The sequence below is a fragment of the Buceros rhinoceros genome, unplaced genomic scaffold (assembly GCF_000710305.1).
Source record: "Buceros rhinoceros silvestris isolate BGI_N320 unplaced genomic scaffold, ASM71030v1 scaffold16232, whole genome shotgun sequence".
Taxonomy (NCBI): Eukaryota; Metazoa; Chordata; class Aves; order Bucerotiformes; family Bucerotidae; genus Buceros; species Buceros rhinoceros.
Window position 1 is genome coordinate 23,852 of NW_010398467.1, and position 17,224 is coordinate 41,075.

The window sequence follows — 17,224 nt, forward strand, 5'->3', positions numbered from 1 at the left end:
CAGCAGGAAATCCTGATAATCTTGGAGACAGCAGCACAAAGAGGCAAATGTAGGAGGAATACCAGATGCTGACCCTTCAATTTTAAATACTTCAATCTCCTCCCTGAGTAAACAAATTTCCAGTACCATGCAAGAACCATTGTAACCTAGAACTCTGTGAGAAACGATATGCTTCATGGAATACAATACCGGTTTTGGTGACTGCTATCACATCCCTTTAGAAACTGCTTTCTAAAGTCTGGAACAGAGAAAGCTCAAGCAGAATACAACTGTAACACCAAGAGAAAATATTGCACCTGTTGGTTAATAACTTCCAAACGTGATTCCTTCAAATGTGTCTTCAGCCATTCAGTAGCCCGGAAAGAAGGGTCTATTAAAAATGGGCATACTTTACTCTGGGAGGAAAAAAAAAAAATTATACATATTAACAGAAATCGATTTTGGTTAAGAATAAAATTGCGTGGACTCCTTTTTTATTTCCCCAAGCTAATGTTATACTCATTTCAAAATCTTTTGCATTAATGAACTGTTTAAAGAAACAATAACAGCCTAATAAGAAAATGGCAAAAAACAATAGAAGGAATTTTATATCTTTTTTTTTAAAAAAAAAAAAAAGAATATCCAAGGATCTCAGTTGTTTGTCCTGCTATAGTTAAGCAGTCCTTCATCTTCTCTTAAAAGAATGTCTCTGTTCAATGAGTATAATCTACAGCCTTTGTTATTACAACTGCTTTGAAATTTTGAAGAGTTACTATTTTTCTTTTTTCTGCCTCTAGTGGGCAAAGGTACAGGACTTCTAGTTTTGGACCTCAGTGCATCTTTAGAAAGAATAATGACTATAAGTATTTTCTAGTCATAAAGATACAAATAGCATTTTACTTATAATCACAAATACAGATCTCAAACACTGGGGTTTAGGATATTTTGGTGATATTGCCTAATTACATGTATACTGATGAGACAGCAGCTTTTCACTTCAACAAAACCTTTATTAATGTCTGGTTCCCATGCCAGCACTGTGCAAAGCTTTACTACTATATTATATAAAGATATAAAGTTATGCTATACACATTTCTTTCTAAATGTTGAGACTTTAACCACTGTTATTATGTAAGGGCTCAGGACTTACTCAATGATCGCAACACAGAGTCACCACAGAAACGGTACGAAGTGGGGAAGTGAAAAGAAACCTATTCACAGCTGACACACGCATTCACAGGATCAGCAAATGGTTGAGATGGGAAGGGACCTCTGGAGGTCATCTTATCCAAAGCCTCTGCTTGAGCAGGGCCCCCTGTGGAGGTGGTCGAGGACCACATCCAAATGGCTTTTAAGTAACTCCAGGGATGGAGTCTCCACCACCTCCCTGGGCAACCTGTGCCCGTGCTCTGTCACCCTCACAGTATGAAAGTGTTTCCTGATGTTCAGACAGAGCCTCCTGTGTTTCGGTTTGTACCCATTGCCTCTGGTCCTGTCACTGGGCACTGTTGAAAACAGTCTGACTCCATCATCTTTGCACACTCCCTTCAAGAGGAGACAGACGTTACAGACATTGGTAAGATGCCACTGAGCCTCTGAGAAGCCACTGAGCCTTCTCTGTGGCCTTTCACTGGACTCTTTCCAGTGTGCCCCTGTCTCTTTTGTACAAAGGAGCACACAACTGGACACAGGGCTCCAGGTATGGCCTCACCAGTGCTGAGCAGAGGGGAAGGACCACCTCCCTCTACCTGCTGGCAATACTTTAAAGCAATCCAGGATGCCAGTAACATTCTTTTTGGCAAGTCCCATTACTATCTTATGTACAACCTGGTGTTCATCAGGATCCCCAGATCCTTTTCTGCAAAGGTGCTTCGCAGCTGGGTGGCCCCAGGACATGTTGGTACATGGGGCTGCTGTTCCCCAGGTGCAGGACTTTGCAATTACCCTTGTTAAACTTCATGAGGTTCCTGCCAACCCACTTCTCCAGTGTGTTGAGGATCCTCTGTGAGGCAGCTTGACCCTCTGGTGTATCAGCCACTCTGTCTGGTTTTCTGTTATCGGCAAATTTGCCGAGGGTTAAAACACATATTTTCAGTCTGACAGAAGAACACTTCCAGGGTTTGGGGGTTTTTTAGATTCTTATCATCCCAAGCCCAGTAACTACACAGATCCCAAACTGACAAACAGGGAAATACAGACAATATCCAAGCATCAAAGCATCAAAGATGAGCAGAAAAGCTTGAGAACTGTACTGTAGATGACATTGGTAAAATACCACATCAAATTCAAGTTTTAAAAGAATGTTGAAAGAAACTGTACACAAAGAAAATTATTTGAACTGAGGAAGGGCTTGAAAAAGCTATTCACACACAGTGAGATTTTTAAGAACTCAATCTATTCAACTAATGAAAAAAATGAAAATAAGATTTGATTATAACACATAAGTAGCTTTAAGGGTACAAAATGGTATTTAAGAATTTCTTAATCAAACTGGAAAAGGAATAACTAGATCTAATAACAAGGTGGTAAGGCAAGATAGATCTAAATTCGAGAAAAAGCTCCTAACTGATTTGAGAGAATCATCAGTCATCCAAGCAAACGACCTGTGGCAAATAGAGATTCTCTTTGTAGCATAAAATCTTTACTTTCTAGGAGATCTAATAAATTACTACACTGTAACTACAATATTATGTACGCAATTGTGCAATTGCATATGTATATACATTATATATTATTATGACTATATGATAAAACTGAACCATGATTATAGGCATGGTATTATCATTCTTTTCTCAAGTATTATTAATTACTGTCCTTAAGTTAATGGCATTTTGCATCCTATAGCACAGAGCTCATCTGATGAAATCTGAGGGTTTAAAATCTAGGTGTTCTGAAAGGTATCTGCACATAGCCTTTTCCTTTTTCTGAGAAAAGAAGTATTAGAAAGACATGTCAAAGCAAACAGGTTTTGTCCAACATCTGGAAGAAAACTGTAAAGGCAAAACAGAAAAACATGTACTTTCTTTAACTGTTTTTCTTCTTTTTACTACTACCCAGAGTTACATTAATATTTGTTTCTCTGTGTTTGCTCTGTAGCGCTAATAAAATAACTCAAACAAAATAGTTCAAAATTCCAGAAAGATGCCATCTTATGAAATCTGTAGAAATTTAAATACGTCCATGACAAGACAAAAAAAAAAACAATTTACCTGCAAGATGACAAGAGCATTTTCTATCGAAAGGTCATCTGAAGGTAAACCTTCACTTTTCCAAACCAGCTCCTCACTTTCTGTGCACAGGAACCGCCGTAAATCAAATTCTGATAAATCAAAGAGGTTAAGATCATGCTAGTACTTAATCTGCATAATTTTTACTACCCTACATACAGTGAAGACATTAACACAGTGCAAATCTGTAGAATTCCCTTAAATTTATTATTTTATTGCTTGAAGTTATTACTATTAACTAGCTGATACTATAAAAAATTTTAACGTTGTTATTAATATGCATAGATAAAAATGATTACTGAAAAAGCAGAAGCATTCAGAACTCATTGGCAGATTTACCACAATTAATGTGAATACATCCGTTCAAGCAAACTTTTCTTTATAAGCAAGGACTATGGAGCTGAATATTAATAACTTATCCATATTTATAACCTTAATAATTAAATAGAATAATCCTAAGAAATAAGCCTGTCTATATATATGAGCATTCACTGGGCATTTGGGCATACCAAGACAATTGAGACTGTTCATTAGAACTCACTGGTATTTCTCACTTCCTCAGTCAAGCTTAATTACACACACACACAAGATTACTTTCAAGGCCTGCTGATTTGGTCCATTCATCCAGGCTGGATTTCCTCTGATCCTCGGGGGCAGCAGAAAGATAGGTAATAAATGCAGCTGCTAACTGAGCTCTTTTAGGCAATGTAGCCAGTTCCTCTGTTATCTCTGACACCTTAAAAAAAAAAAGAGAAAAAGTAGAGACTATATTGCAAACAAAAGCTATGTTAATTTTCTCATTAGCTTCTAAAAAGTTAGAAGTAAATTTGCCTGCCATTGAGAATATAGTTGAGACAGTCTTCCTGCTTGCATTTCAGGTATCTATACCTACCTAACCCACAGCAACACACACATTAAAGCATGGGAGAAGTTCGAAGAGAGACAGGGTCATGTATCAGCAGGGAGATTGTTTTTCATTTTAAGATACCCAAGAAAGCTTAGTATCGCTTTCTGGAGGTGACATCTATTTCCAGCTTGTCTATATCTTGACATTTCCCTTTCTGTTTCAGACAGAAGAAAGGGGAGCGCTGGGGGGTGTGTCCAAAGTTTCTCCCAAACACAACATTTGAGCAAATAAGATATGCTCACTTTCCTTACTTCAGAAGCAGAAAGGTTTCAAACACTTTAAGACTTTGAAAGCAAACCAACATTGTGGTCTACCTTTGCCTTTTGAACATTGATGACATAAAAGAGGTATGTTTTAAGATTATGATTGTTCAATGCTTTCCCAAAATCTGTCGCTTTTGACTGTATCTCAACTTGGAGGGTCCAACTGCTGACATGTTCAGCCATCATAACAATCACAATATTATTGTGACTGAAAAATGTCAAAGAACATTGTGTTTTCTGTATTAAATATTGGGAGCTTTTTTACACATTCTGTAGCTATGTGATATAGGTAACTTGTACAGTGAAGGAAGTTTCTGCAGGATGAAAAGGTCTTGTTTCTAACGAGAAATCAAATAAATGTACACTTAGGAGACACACAGAACGGCAACAACTCCAAACACAGCAAAAATTCTATTTTCAAATTATTAGCTGTAAGATACATTTACAAAAATTTTCACTAACCTGGGTGCTCCACCTTTTGTGTTCCCTATCAAGCTGATTTATCAGTACCTCCGCAGCTTTCAGTGTCTTCTGAGCTTTACTTAGCTCTGCTTCAAGTTTTGCTGCTTCTGTTGTTCTACTCTGGAACCTGTAAAACAATTACAAACTACTGATAGCAATTACTGTTTGTAATTGCTATCTTGAACTACTAAACTTACGGACAATTATTTTCAAGGAAGTTTAATTGACTAAATTTGTATTTAACTCATCCCGTATTGTTCAGGAAGAAAACAAATAACATTCTTTTTTATCCCTTCTGCTTCTTGGCAGATGAGATTGTTAAGACTTTTAACTAACAAAATTTAGATAGATGCACAGCTGAGATTTAAAATACATTTGCAATATAGACTAAATGTATGAAAATCATTCCTTCTTCTATTTAAGTACCCTGACTTAATTCTAGTGACTGCATTAAGTTTTATTCTGCACCTAGTCAGGACAACAGCAGGCTCAATGCCAGGCCATACATTTGTCCCCTTTTGGAAAATGTAATCTATGATACTTTTAAAGGAGAATGTTGCTAATTCACACGGATGACCCCCGTTCAATGAACAATACTCTGTTTTGTAAACTACTGTGAAGGAAGAACATGCCCCAAACAACTGCCAAGGTTTAGGTATTAGTTTGCAATATTTAAAATGATTAATGCTTTCAATAACTGACCTTTTCAAGGTAATATATTTAACTGTAATATATAGTCTACAATACCTAGTTACTCTAAGACATCACTATATAGCTAAATGACAAGAGGAATTCTCCAAATATTTTTTTTTGCAGACTCCAATACATGACTTTTAGTGACATGCAGGTCAGGTTGTAAAGTTATCTCCTATAAAATAGGAGATAATATAAAAAAATAAAGGAGATAATATTAAAAAAAATATAAACACACGCAACTTACTTCTCCTTCAGTTCTGATACTTTGTCACCAACAGAGTTCAGAAGATCTTCCAACCTCTGTTTCCTGTCTTCAGTTTTCTTGAAATTACTACAAAAATGTAACATTTATTTTAAGACTATATATCCAAAGGGAAACAAAAGAGTAAATGTAACAGGAAAGCTCTTTACACAGAGATATTTTAGAAGCAGTTCTTTCTCATGGTTTATATTACCAAAAATCTGTTTTCACATGGAAACGTTTTAAATACTTCTCATCACACAGCTTTAAAAACAGAAACCAAACACCCCTTTCATATGTATTCTCAAAGATCAGAGCGAACTCTTCCAATATAAAATTTTAAGACCTGGCAAAACAATCAGTATGGATTCCTCAGCTCATGGATGGTCGCGCTAAGGAGAAACTTGCTATGCTTGGCACACGGCTGAGGAAAGAGGAACGACACATCTCATAAATCAGCATGGGTTCACTGACAGGACACATTTCAAGCATACCTGTGATGTTAATTTCTCCCTGACACATTTCAGCTGGGACAGGTAACATGTGATTGGCCAAAAAATACCCAATGTATAGCTTTCAGGAAAAAAATAAATACTGCACACATACTTTTTCTGTCTCAGCATGAATGTTTTATTACCTATGGATTAGGTATGGTTTCTTATATATTTTGGTTTTAACAAACTTCAGCTCCTCCTTGATGGTTTGGTTTCACCCACCGCCATTGGAATTAAGAACATTTATTTTGTAGCCATGTCTAACTTACGCTTCCAAGGCAGCCTTTTCTTTTTCCAGAGGCTGAATTCGTTCTAGGACATGGGAATACTGGACGTTGGCATTCACCCAAGCTGCTAATGGAGCAGCTGCAGCACTAGCTCGTTTAGCATTCTGAAAAAATCCATGACAGTTACAAGAAAGTCCTTGAACGAGATGAGATAAATACAGGACAAACAACTGCAACAGATCTGTGAGTTACCAAGTTAAAGATGCCAATTAGCCAGCACCTCTACTGAACCACTCCTGTAAAGTGTTACTAAGAAATTATATTGTAGGCCATTAATCTGTGTTAAAAAAAAAATAATGGCTATCTTTACAACTCTGAAGCTTCACTGAAGTCAGTAACTTTAAGATGAATGCATAATTTATCAGTGTGTTCCTTCTCAGGGAACTACAACTTTCCTTTTAAAAATAAGGCACAAGTATTTAAGAATTCCTTTTTACAGCTATTCCCAAATCAATTCTCAAAGATTACCCATATCTTTAATCATCATTAGTTCCCTTCTTTTTAATTAAGTGTGCTGTTAAGACTCTTACTGCTAGAAGGAGGCCAGAAGGAGCCAGTTACAATTCCTTGATCTGAATTCTAATTTATACCAGTGACAAAAATCTCTACAGCTTGACTCTGTAATGACTTCTCATCCCACCACTCCTCAGTCACCAACAAAATTCTCCCAGTTAGAGGCAGTATGCAACAGAGTAATCCCTGATACATTTTTACCTCTTTACGCTGACAAATTCTGGAAACAGAATTAAGTTCATTCTAAAAATTACATTAGCAAGTCAGACAACCATGTAGTTTTTTGCGGTTTTTTTTTTTTCTTTTTTATGTAGCGCAATCAGGATTTACCTTTGGGTCAAAAGACGTTCTGTTTTTAGAAAGAAGTTCTTCAACACTCTCTCGTATTTCTTTTGGAATATTACGGGCATCAAAGGTTGCTATGTCCTCCCTCACGCCTCTTTTGGCCAAGAAACTGAAAAAAGAATTAAATAACTAAATAAAGAAGAAAAAAATTTTCCTTTTCCTATGAAACCAAAGAATTCTGCAAACACATTAATCCTGAATATTACAGAAAGCATTTCTTATTGTAAATTACAGTTTAAAACTTAAGTAAAATCCTCACCTCTTCATGCTCACCCATGATGTATCAAAAATCCCCATCAGCCGTAAAACTCCTTCTAGTATGTCTCTGATGATATCAGGGGGCATCCGTAGTGACCTGATTTCTGACAAAGACTCTGGCTTTATGTTTCCAACTGCTAATTTAGCTTCATCAACCAGCGGCTTAAAACATTAAGACACATTAAAAAGAAATGAGTATACAAGAAATCGAACATTTACCATTTCAGTTTGCACACAATTTCTTCTTTTTACCTATTTTATTACCTTGCCATTGACACATATGCATGTGCACAAGTTAATAAAAAATTGTCATGTGTTTATTGTAAAAAATATATTTCCATATAAAACAGCATATTACAATCCTGACATTCCCAAACTTTTAATTCAGCACTGTAATTCATAAACATGATACAGATATTAGTATCAATCATGTTTGTTTTTTCTTTCATTGCTTGAAAGTCCATTGTGATGCAGGTGTGTTTTAATAATGATGCTAATTACAATTTATAGACATGCCTGAGGATATCTTTGTAAAGACATGTAGAAATACAGGTCACAAAAGCTTTCTATTTTCAGTAGCTAAACAAATCCAGACAGCCTTTACCGGTATCAAGAAAGCAACAAATACGTGAGAAAACACCCGAAAGTTAAAGTTTATCAAGAAAGACTGTGCACACCTTGCGCATCCTTCACATTTATCAAAGATCAGAGAAAGGGGTTTACCCTGATCCTGTAATTCTATGTCACTTCCAATACAAGGATATAATTCCTTGGCACCTATGATATTTAAATGGAAAAAATTAAAGGAATTTAATTTTTCTCTTATTCTTTAGTTTAATTTTGAAATGGATGGATTGATAAATAGAGACTAAAAGCAACTTATGAAGGTATGTGAACCCACATACCTCCCAAAAGGCCTGATGCTTAACGGTTGTAAGGTGCCTTGCACAAGCAGTTTGCTATAGTGCCATTTGGGTACATAATTTTAAGAATTTAGTAATAAGTGGAAATTATCTCTCATTAAACTATTTCCATTCAGCTGATAGTACCAATCACTATGATATTTCCAGCCTGACCAAGGTGGAGTAGGGTAACTGGTCTATATAAGATACTAGTAACCAAAAAACAACCTTTAAAATTTGCAGAACTCAGCTGTAGACCATGGCAGCATAGAAATAGCACCTGGAGGTTAAGATTTGGCCTGAAAATTCTTTATGTAATTAAGATCTAACAGAAAACAAATGACAAAATTATAATCTAAATCTGGCAAATGGAATATCATTTTCTAATGCACAGAAGTTTTAATATCAAAATAATTTAGAGCAAAATTTAAGAAATACGAGGATAAATTTTCAGAACTGTTTTGCATGGCAAGACTTTAGTAAGTCAAGTAAAATCAGACTGCAAAATATTAATTTTCCTTATCAGCTCATACCTGAACCTCTTTCAGTTCATCTTCAATTTTTCTTTTTCTTTCTTCTATTTCTGCAGCTTCTTCTGCTATCCGGTGTTTTATTTTTTCCATTTCTGTTTTTTGCTCACTAGCACTCTGTAAACAAAGAACACCTTTAGTTTTTAAACTTACACAGATTTTATTCCTTTGGGTCTCTCATTTCTTTTAAACTTGATTATAATACAATTTGCACGATACCAATCACAATAAAATACCTGGGACTACTTGATACTAGACAGGTTGACCAGGTAACTATATAGAATAAGCATCTTTTGCTTTTACTGTGTCTTCTTCCCTTTCTTTACCACAGATGAGATCTGTAGCTCTATTTTTGAGGCACATTATGACCCTTCTTCTCCTTATCTCAGATTTTCCATTCCTAATCAAGATGTCAGCCTCCCTCTAAAGTGTATGAGTGACAGCCCCGTAACATTCTTACTACATTTGCAAGTAGTACGTTCTTGTCACTGTCTTTGCATTTGCTCACATTTCTATTTCTTTCATTACATTATTAAAACCTAGTATACAAAACTGCCGTGAAAAGGACTTTACATAACCTAAAGTTAAAAACAAAAACAATACCAGTTACAAAACAAATAATTGAGGATAATTGCATAAAATGCATAAAATAAAAGACTAATGTTCTTGGCTCAGTTCACCTAAAAGATACAAGAAAACAAAGCCCAGGGTTTATATTTTTCCAGTTTACATAACACATTATTATAATCAGCAGTTGTTGAGCTGAGTGGAACTTTCAGCAGAAGATAACACATGTATATAATCAGGACAAAACCTTGAGATTAATAATAATGTTTCTGAGCACTTAACCCAAGCTACCCAGGACCAACGTGTCACTGAAGATTACATTCAAATCCATAAAACATTAGCAACATAAAACTACATTAGACATTTCATGCAAATGTACATGTACTGAGTGATAGCTCTGAATAAGAACACCTTGAAATTCAGTTGTAGGTCACAAGCCTTGCTCTGAAAGAGATTTTCAAAGTCTATATGTATTAGAGCCCTCTCTCTTACATAAACTAGAACATTTGAAATGACATTACAATGTTAGAGGGCACCTATACTTTATGATAATCTAAATAATCTGAATTCTACTGTAATTTTTCTGATGTCAGTGGGCTCATCATGTTTCATTGCTTTTGGTCTGTTCTTTGATTTTGTTCTACAATGTAATATGTGCTACCCACGCAACCTGCAACTCTACTGGACAACAGCAGGCACAGATTTAAAAGAGAAATCAGGCTAAATGGCGTAATAAATTCTTTCAGGTCAGAAGGGAATACACCAAGCCAATCCAAATTCATGGACAGTACGCCGACAAAGCCTAAAATTACGGAAAATTGCCAACAAAAGTGGGCTTACAGAAATGGAAGTAATGCACCTTTAGAGCGCTGTGAACCAAATGGTTTGAAAGAGCAGGAATCTACTTTACTGCATACAGAGAGTCTCTCTGTCATTGAGCTTCTTATTTAAGTTTGCTTCAGACCAATCAGACTAAACCAGTGACGAAACGAACACTGCAGTGACAGCAGATTCATTACAGATTATTCTACATTTATGATTCCTGGAAGTATCAATGTAGAGATCTGTTTTCTGCATGATTACTTAACTGAGAAAACACTACAAAAAATTACCTCCTCGAAAACCAGAAGGTCTACCCCTGAGCTGAAGAAAAATTCAAGGAGTGATGTACACAGTGGTATTATTTAACCTTTAGAGGACTGGACTTCATGAAAGACATACTTTCTAATAGTCCACAAATTTAATTCCTGGTGTTTGTTACTTAAAATAGTGCTACCTGTCCATTGTGTTCTACGGTGAACTCGCCACCAGCTGCCGCAAGAGAAGAGCTCCAAAGAGGAGATATAAGGACTCCCTGAAACAACACCTCAGCCTTGGCCATATTGACCACCATCAGTGGTCCACCCTGGCCTCCAATCGGGAGATTTGGAGACACACCACACATAACGCTGCTGCCTCCTTTGAGAGCACACGTAGAATCAGTCTCGAGGAGAAAAGACAGCGCAGAAAGAACCGTGCCTCGACTGTACCACCCAAGGAGACCTTCCGCTGTGCTCTTTGCAACCAGTCTTGCCTATCCTGCATTGGCCTTTTCAGCCATCAGCGCGCTTGCAGTAAGCGTGGGTAAAGCCCTTCCCAAATCTTCATCCGCAAAGCCAAGCCATGATGACCTGTCCATTTTTTTTTTAAAGTTCCTATCTGTAATAAACGTGATAAAATGAATCAGTTTGGATTTATCAAAGTTGAGGAGAACTTTCAGACCAACCAACACCAGTAAATACTACTCAGGTGTAAAATTCGCACTGATCTCCTCCTAGTCAATCCGTTCAAATATGATTTAAGTTACATAATCCTCTGTCCTACTGCAAGTTTATTCAAGCCTCAGGGCTCATGCATTCCCTTAGGCAAATTCTTGTAAAAGCATCAGTGCTTGTAACCCTTGGAAAGAACACAAAACACAGGTAGTTATGCAGACCTAACATAGAAAAGCATCTTTTCTTTTTTTTTTTCATTACTTTTAATGTGATTGTATACAACACCTGCATAGACACTGTAATTTCCTGAAGGGCAGCATCAGCTTCATCCTGCTTTGTTTTGAGTAAAACACTTTGTTCTCCAGCTTTTCTGTTCAGTTCATCTACCAGGGCTTTAGCTTCATTCAGCTTTGAAACACCTGCCTATAGAAGTTATTGAACAAATGGAATTAATTGAAGGTTGGTCACAAAGAGCATGCACAACTAAGAGTTATTTATGACCCTAATAATTAATTTATGATCCCCATTTTCTCAGTATTATTTACATTTTCTTCGTATTACTTAACCTCAAAATGATATTTGACACTTCTAGATGTGTCACTGTAAGATCTATTACTACATCAAAAAGCTGAAAACGAAATTCTCAAATTAACACATTTTTAATGGAAAAGCAACTAGTACAGAATCTTTTTCTCATTAAATCAACAGCGTTTCAGTTAACTAACTCCATATATTTATATCTCATAATTATATATATGTATATAGCAACTCTACAAAAATTAAACAAATTGAAAAAATTAATTATCTTATTTCTACATAATTGTACATTCTCTAAAGAACATAGATGTCCATAAAACAAAGCTCAGTCATGCTTAAAATAAACTATTTTCTTTATTCACACTGTCTAAATTATTTACTTTATGATAATCAGATAATAGAACTATTTCCAGATATATTTGAGTCATACTATCCCGCTCCTGAAATTACAGCATGAGCATATGCCGACAGAGGACACTTCACACAACCATACTGGCAGTTACAGCCCATTAGTACACAAGACATCCCCTAATGTGAGACTATTTTGAAAAGCTGTGCATTAAAACGGTTTTAAATACATACCTGCAAGTGGTTCTGCCTCTTGATCAGCTCTCTTCTTTTGCTGTTATTGATGGTACTGTATATACGAAGGAATGTCATATACCTGCTAGGCGTTGCTCCATACATTTTACATGATTCATGGATGGTCAAAAATGACGTCAGAAAATCAGAATCACCTGTCCAACATAATTTGTTACACAGATCCTAATATTCTCATATCATATAAAATAACTAAGGAAAAACATCAGAATATGGTTTTTGAGATATGAATTAAGGGCATTCAAAATATCCCAAAGAATGTACTTTCTTTCAAAGTACTGTCAGGGAAACAATATGTAATTATATTTGAAATACATATTCCTCAAAAAGAAATACACTGAAATTGCTTCAAAGCTGTAAAATATTTCGCTGATGTTTGGAAAAGAAGGTAAAATTGATTACAGGTTACTGGGGCCTAATCATAAAAGAAACTTTTTTCCCACAGAAATTGCAATTGAAAATATTTGGACTTTTTCAGAACAGAAGCCCATGTGGTTTTGTCTTCTCCCTTGTCTCTGATAACAGGTGGACCAAAGGTTTTTCTGAACTTTCCAGGCCCTTCAGTTTGTTGAACAAAAGGATATCCTCAAAAGGATATTGTAAAATAAATTGTATTACACTACAAAAGAAAAGATTGCTAAAACACAACTACATATAACTGAATGCCTTTAATAACTACTGAGGTTAAGTACCATGATCGAGGATAAAGATGGATGGTAGCATGAACAATCAGTCCTAAGTTTGGCCATTATTCTGATGGGCTGGAATGTCGATTAAAATGCAATACAAAACAAGAAACACCAAATGAATCACTTAGCATTTTGTACTCTGTTGGCTCCATGACTCCTAAGTGCTACTTAGCTAATGCTTTACAAAAACTGGCTAAAAATAGTGTTATGCAAATAGGAGCTGGCACTGGTCTCCTAGATTATGTCTGACACCCTATTTTAAAGTGGTTAAATTTGAAGTTTTATTGAAAAACCAAATTATTCTGAAAAAGGGGCATGACTTACAAGAAATTAATTACTGGAGAGAAAGAATTATTAAAGTAAAATGAGCAAGTCTAGAACAAGAATAATGAAAGCACATACACTGAAAAACTCTCAAAACATCAGATTTTGAAGTTGTGAAACAACATCCACGTAGGAGGAAGACACAGAACAAAACAAGATGGTGCTTAATCAGTTTATAAAATTGAACATATGTAGTGATTGCTTGTGACAGAAGAGACTGGGTTTGATCAGTCAGGATGTATGCTCCAGACTAACGTTACAAAATGCCTGCCATGTGAATACTAAAGCCTATGACTATGGTGGCAAACACATACTCAAAATATCTATGCTATTATCTATTACCTGAATGTTTTTTCTTACGTTTGTCATGTGCTTCTCCAGTCTTCTGTTGTTCATCGGAATCATACAGAAGCATTTCAGGTATCTGAAAAAACGAACATGAATTTGTGTATGAAAATTACATACAATGAAAATTTGAGTTAGAACAAACCAAACCCTCAACCTAGTTTTGAATTTGAGAAGACTGAATAGGATAGCTTTATTCAGAATAAGGTATTTACAGAAAATTTACAGCATTAAAAAGATCAGTTTTGCCTTTCCCCATCACTGGTCACTTCCTATTGTCTCAAGTAGAGTAGTTTTTGCTGGCTGTAAGAAAGAGCAGCTAATTCTCAGAGAACTCTTACGGTAATACAAACGTCAAAGATATAAAAAGATACAAACTCAACAGAAAATCAGACAGTCTTAAGTACAACTGTTGCAATACACCATTGGAATTAAACGATACCCAAGTCTAAGTCCAAAGTTTTTTCCACGGTCTAAGGGTGGGCTTTACCTTCATGTGTTATCAACTATACAATGTTCAATGGTAAAAATAAATGAAGTATATTCAAAGGTACTGTCATATGGCTAAATTACTAGATCCCACTTAAAAAAAAATAACCCTACTGAAGTGAAGGTGAAAATGCTCTGAAAAACGTTTTTAACTGTAGACAGAGCTGGTCCAAACATTTTTGCCAAAGCTAACTTTCAGTACAACCTTCCGCTGAAACTGAGGCACAACAGCAGGTGGAGCATTCCCAGTAACGTGGGCAGAAATGGACACTCTGTGCATACTGCTCCCATGGCTCTCCCGCAGAGCGACTAACGCCATGATCCAGGTGTGAAATCCCTCAGGATGAGTCAGTGGGAGAGACCAGATCACCTTACAGACTAGATTAAGGGGGTTACTGCATTAAACCCTTGGGACACATTATGGGATGCAGTGGAAGAGCATTTCAGACTGAACAAGGCTTAGTATGGATTAGTGAAGCACCTGCAACAGTTGGCTGCCAGAGGAACTAGAAGGTACAGACCAACTGCCTGAGAGACTGTGGAGTCTGGGAGTCAAAAGAAACCTGGCTGCGCGCGTCTGTGTGTGTGCACATGTTCATGTACGGGCCTGCGCAGGACACGGTGGGTTGATCCCAGATCCAAGGGCAGCTACCGCGTGGACTACATGTCTAAGCCCAGTTGCTGGAAGGATCCACTGTGTGTGTGTATGCACAGTGAGGCAGTCTGAAGTGGGTCTGTGTGTCTGTGTCCAGCTAGTTGAGGGATCCACGTTCTGCACATGTACCTGTTTCCCACTTGCAGACCTTCACTGTGATCTCTCAGAGAGGGGAACAGGATGATGCCAGCAGTGTTGTTTGCGTTTGTGCTGAGGGTTTCTGTTTGCGTTGTTCTGTGTGACCAGCACATATACGTATGTGCTGTATGTGTGTTTGCGTGTGTGTGTGCTGGAGTACATGCCACTGGTTCAGGTGAGGACTGTGAAGCTGTGGCAGCCTTGCCCCTACAGAGGTATTGAATTTGGTAATCTCTTAACATATAGGAGTAATATACATCCTTCTCAAACTTACACTGTGAACAACCCAAAATATGCAGATTTTGATGCTAAAAAGAATACACTGACTTTGTTCTAACAAGCAAAACACATAACAAAGATTCAAGAATAACATAAAGTTTACAGTGCAATCTTAGATCTATAGAAGCTCATATACACATAAAAAACCTATTTTTAAACTGTCAAGCATCCTAGTAACAGCAGGTATCACCAGCATAGTTGGCTTTAACATTTTGCTTGCAGTCTATTTGCATTTTGTTCTTAAATGCTGTGTTTCACCAGTCATAATAGCCAGCATTTTGTTCAAACCAGCCAAAGAAAGAACAAAACATAATGTTACAGGTAAAATAAGAATGCAAATATTACTTAACTGTTCTTCAGAATTTTCTGCCTTTGTAGGACTGCACAAATGGGTTAGATAAGCACAATGACAATTATTCCTTTGTTTCTTTAAACTATTTTGATCTTATTCAACAAAGCTCAATTGTTTTTGGAGATGCTAATTTTAAAAAGTCATAGTTCTTAATGCAATTTACCTTTTTCATACTGTTTTCTGACCAGGTTTCCATCCACAGAACCTGACATTTCTTATACAGTGCTGGATTACTTTCACAGTTTATTGTGAAGTTTAAATTGGTAGAATCCATAATCAAGACAACATGCAGATTTTGTTGGATCCCTATGAAAATGCAAATATTAAGTATTTAGTAGATAGCAATCTGATTGCATGATGGCAGATTTATTGCAAATACAACATAATTTACTGTCCTTCAAATACTTATGACATGGTAATTTCTGAAAAAACATAGTATTACACCACATGACACTAGGGCAGGAATGTTTGTAAACAGAATATCATGGGCTCTCATTATGTATATTACAGTGTGTTTTTTTATTTATAAGTGTTGACAGAATTTGAATAGGTACCGCTAGTTCTCATTCCAATCAATATAGATCAACAGAACCAATTAGAAGTAGTTCCAGAGCCCCTGAATATGAATGACTGCCAGCATTTGTATTCTTCAGTCACATTCTTCTACTTACTTGTAAGCTATTCTTGTTGGTCCAAGGAATAAACACAAATAACTGAGAACCCTATCTGTAAACTTGCTTATGATAACTCAGAATCCAAAGTGATTTGTAGGTACAATTGGCAAATAGAAGAAAACTCTGTTACTAAATAATTAAGCCAAACAAACCAGAAAATGATGGCAACAAAAGCTTTCTTCCTTCTTTTTACTTTCAACTGCAGATTTCATAACAGCTTTCTAGACCATTAATGGATACAAAAGTTCAGATAGAAGAATGAAGTTGAGGGTTCTGTGCCCTCACGTATCACTCTCTAATTATTATTCCTGCCTGGTTTCTAATAACTAACTGGAAGTTAAAAATGCACACGAACTAAGGACCACATTAAGAATTATTTGTCCATTACCACACCGCTTCTGAAACTCCGCAATAAATTATAACTTATAATTCTGATCACATACGGTATGTGAAATAGTTGAAAATTGGTCCCGTAAATCCATCTTGCGAAGCTTGATCCTTCAGAGGAGATAGCAATGGCTCTAATTCTTCTATTTTATATAGCCCAGGAACTTCTCCTATTTCAAGAATGAATATAAAATGTCACATCAAATACATCACAGTTCTTCAAATTCCTTTGAAGGATTTCTTTGAATCCTCTGAATACAGAATGTGAATATGGTAATATTCACCTTCATACTTCCATGACTATCATCCTATGTATATCATCACTCTTTC

The 17,224-nt window shown here is 36.3% G+C and overlaps 1 protein-coding gene across 1 annotated transcript in view; it reads right to left on the reverse strand.

Annotated features, from left to right (window-relative positions):
• DYNC2H1 (dynein, cytoplasmic 2, heavy chain 1) overlaps nt 1–17,224 on the reverse strand; it is a gene marked incomplete at its 3' end in the record, with an annotated part of 85,264 nt that overhangs the window by 21,728 nt on the left and 46,312 nt on the right. The window contains exons 51-64 of the mRNA XM_010131120.1: nt 16,951–17,064; nt 15,997–16,139; nt 13,918–13,999; nt 12,545–12,699; nt 11,711–11,848; nt 9,108–9,221; nt 7,674–7,834; nt 7,400–7,523; nt 6,539–6,660; nt 5,779–5,865; nt 4,839–4,965; nt 3,801–3,942; nt 3,189–3,298; nt 297–395 (exon numbers count right to left, since the gene is read on the reverse strand). Coding sequence (XP_010129422.1) covers nt 297–395; nt 3,189–3,298; nt 3,801–3,942; nt 4,839–4,965; nt 5,779–5,865; nt 6,539–6,660; nt 7,400–7,523; nt 7,674–7,834; nt 9,108–9,221; nt 11,711–11,848; nt 12,545–12,699; nt 13,918–13,999; nt 15,997–16,139; nt 16,951–17,064 — 1,718 coding nt within the window. The remainder of the gene's footprint in view (nt 1–296; nt 396–3,188; nt 3,299–3,800; nt 3,943–4,838; nt 4,966–5,778; nt 5,866–6,538; nt 6,661–7,399; nt 7,524–7,673; nt 7,835–9,107; nt 9,222–11,710; nt 11,849–12,544; nt 12,700–13,917; nt 14,000–15,996; nt 16,140–16,950; nt 17,065–17,224) is intronic.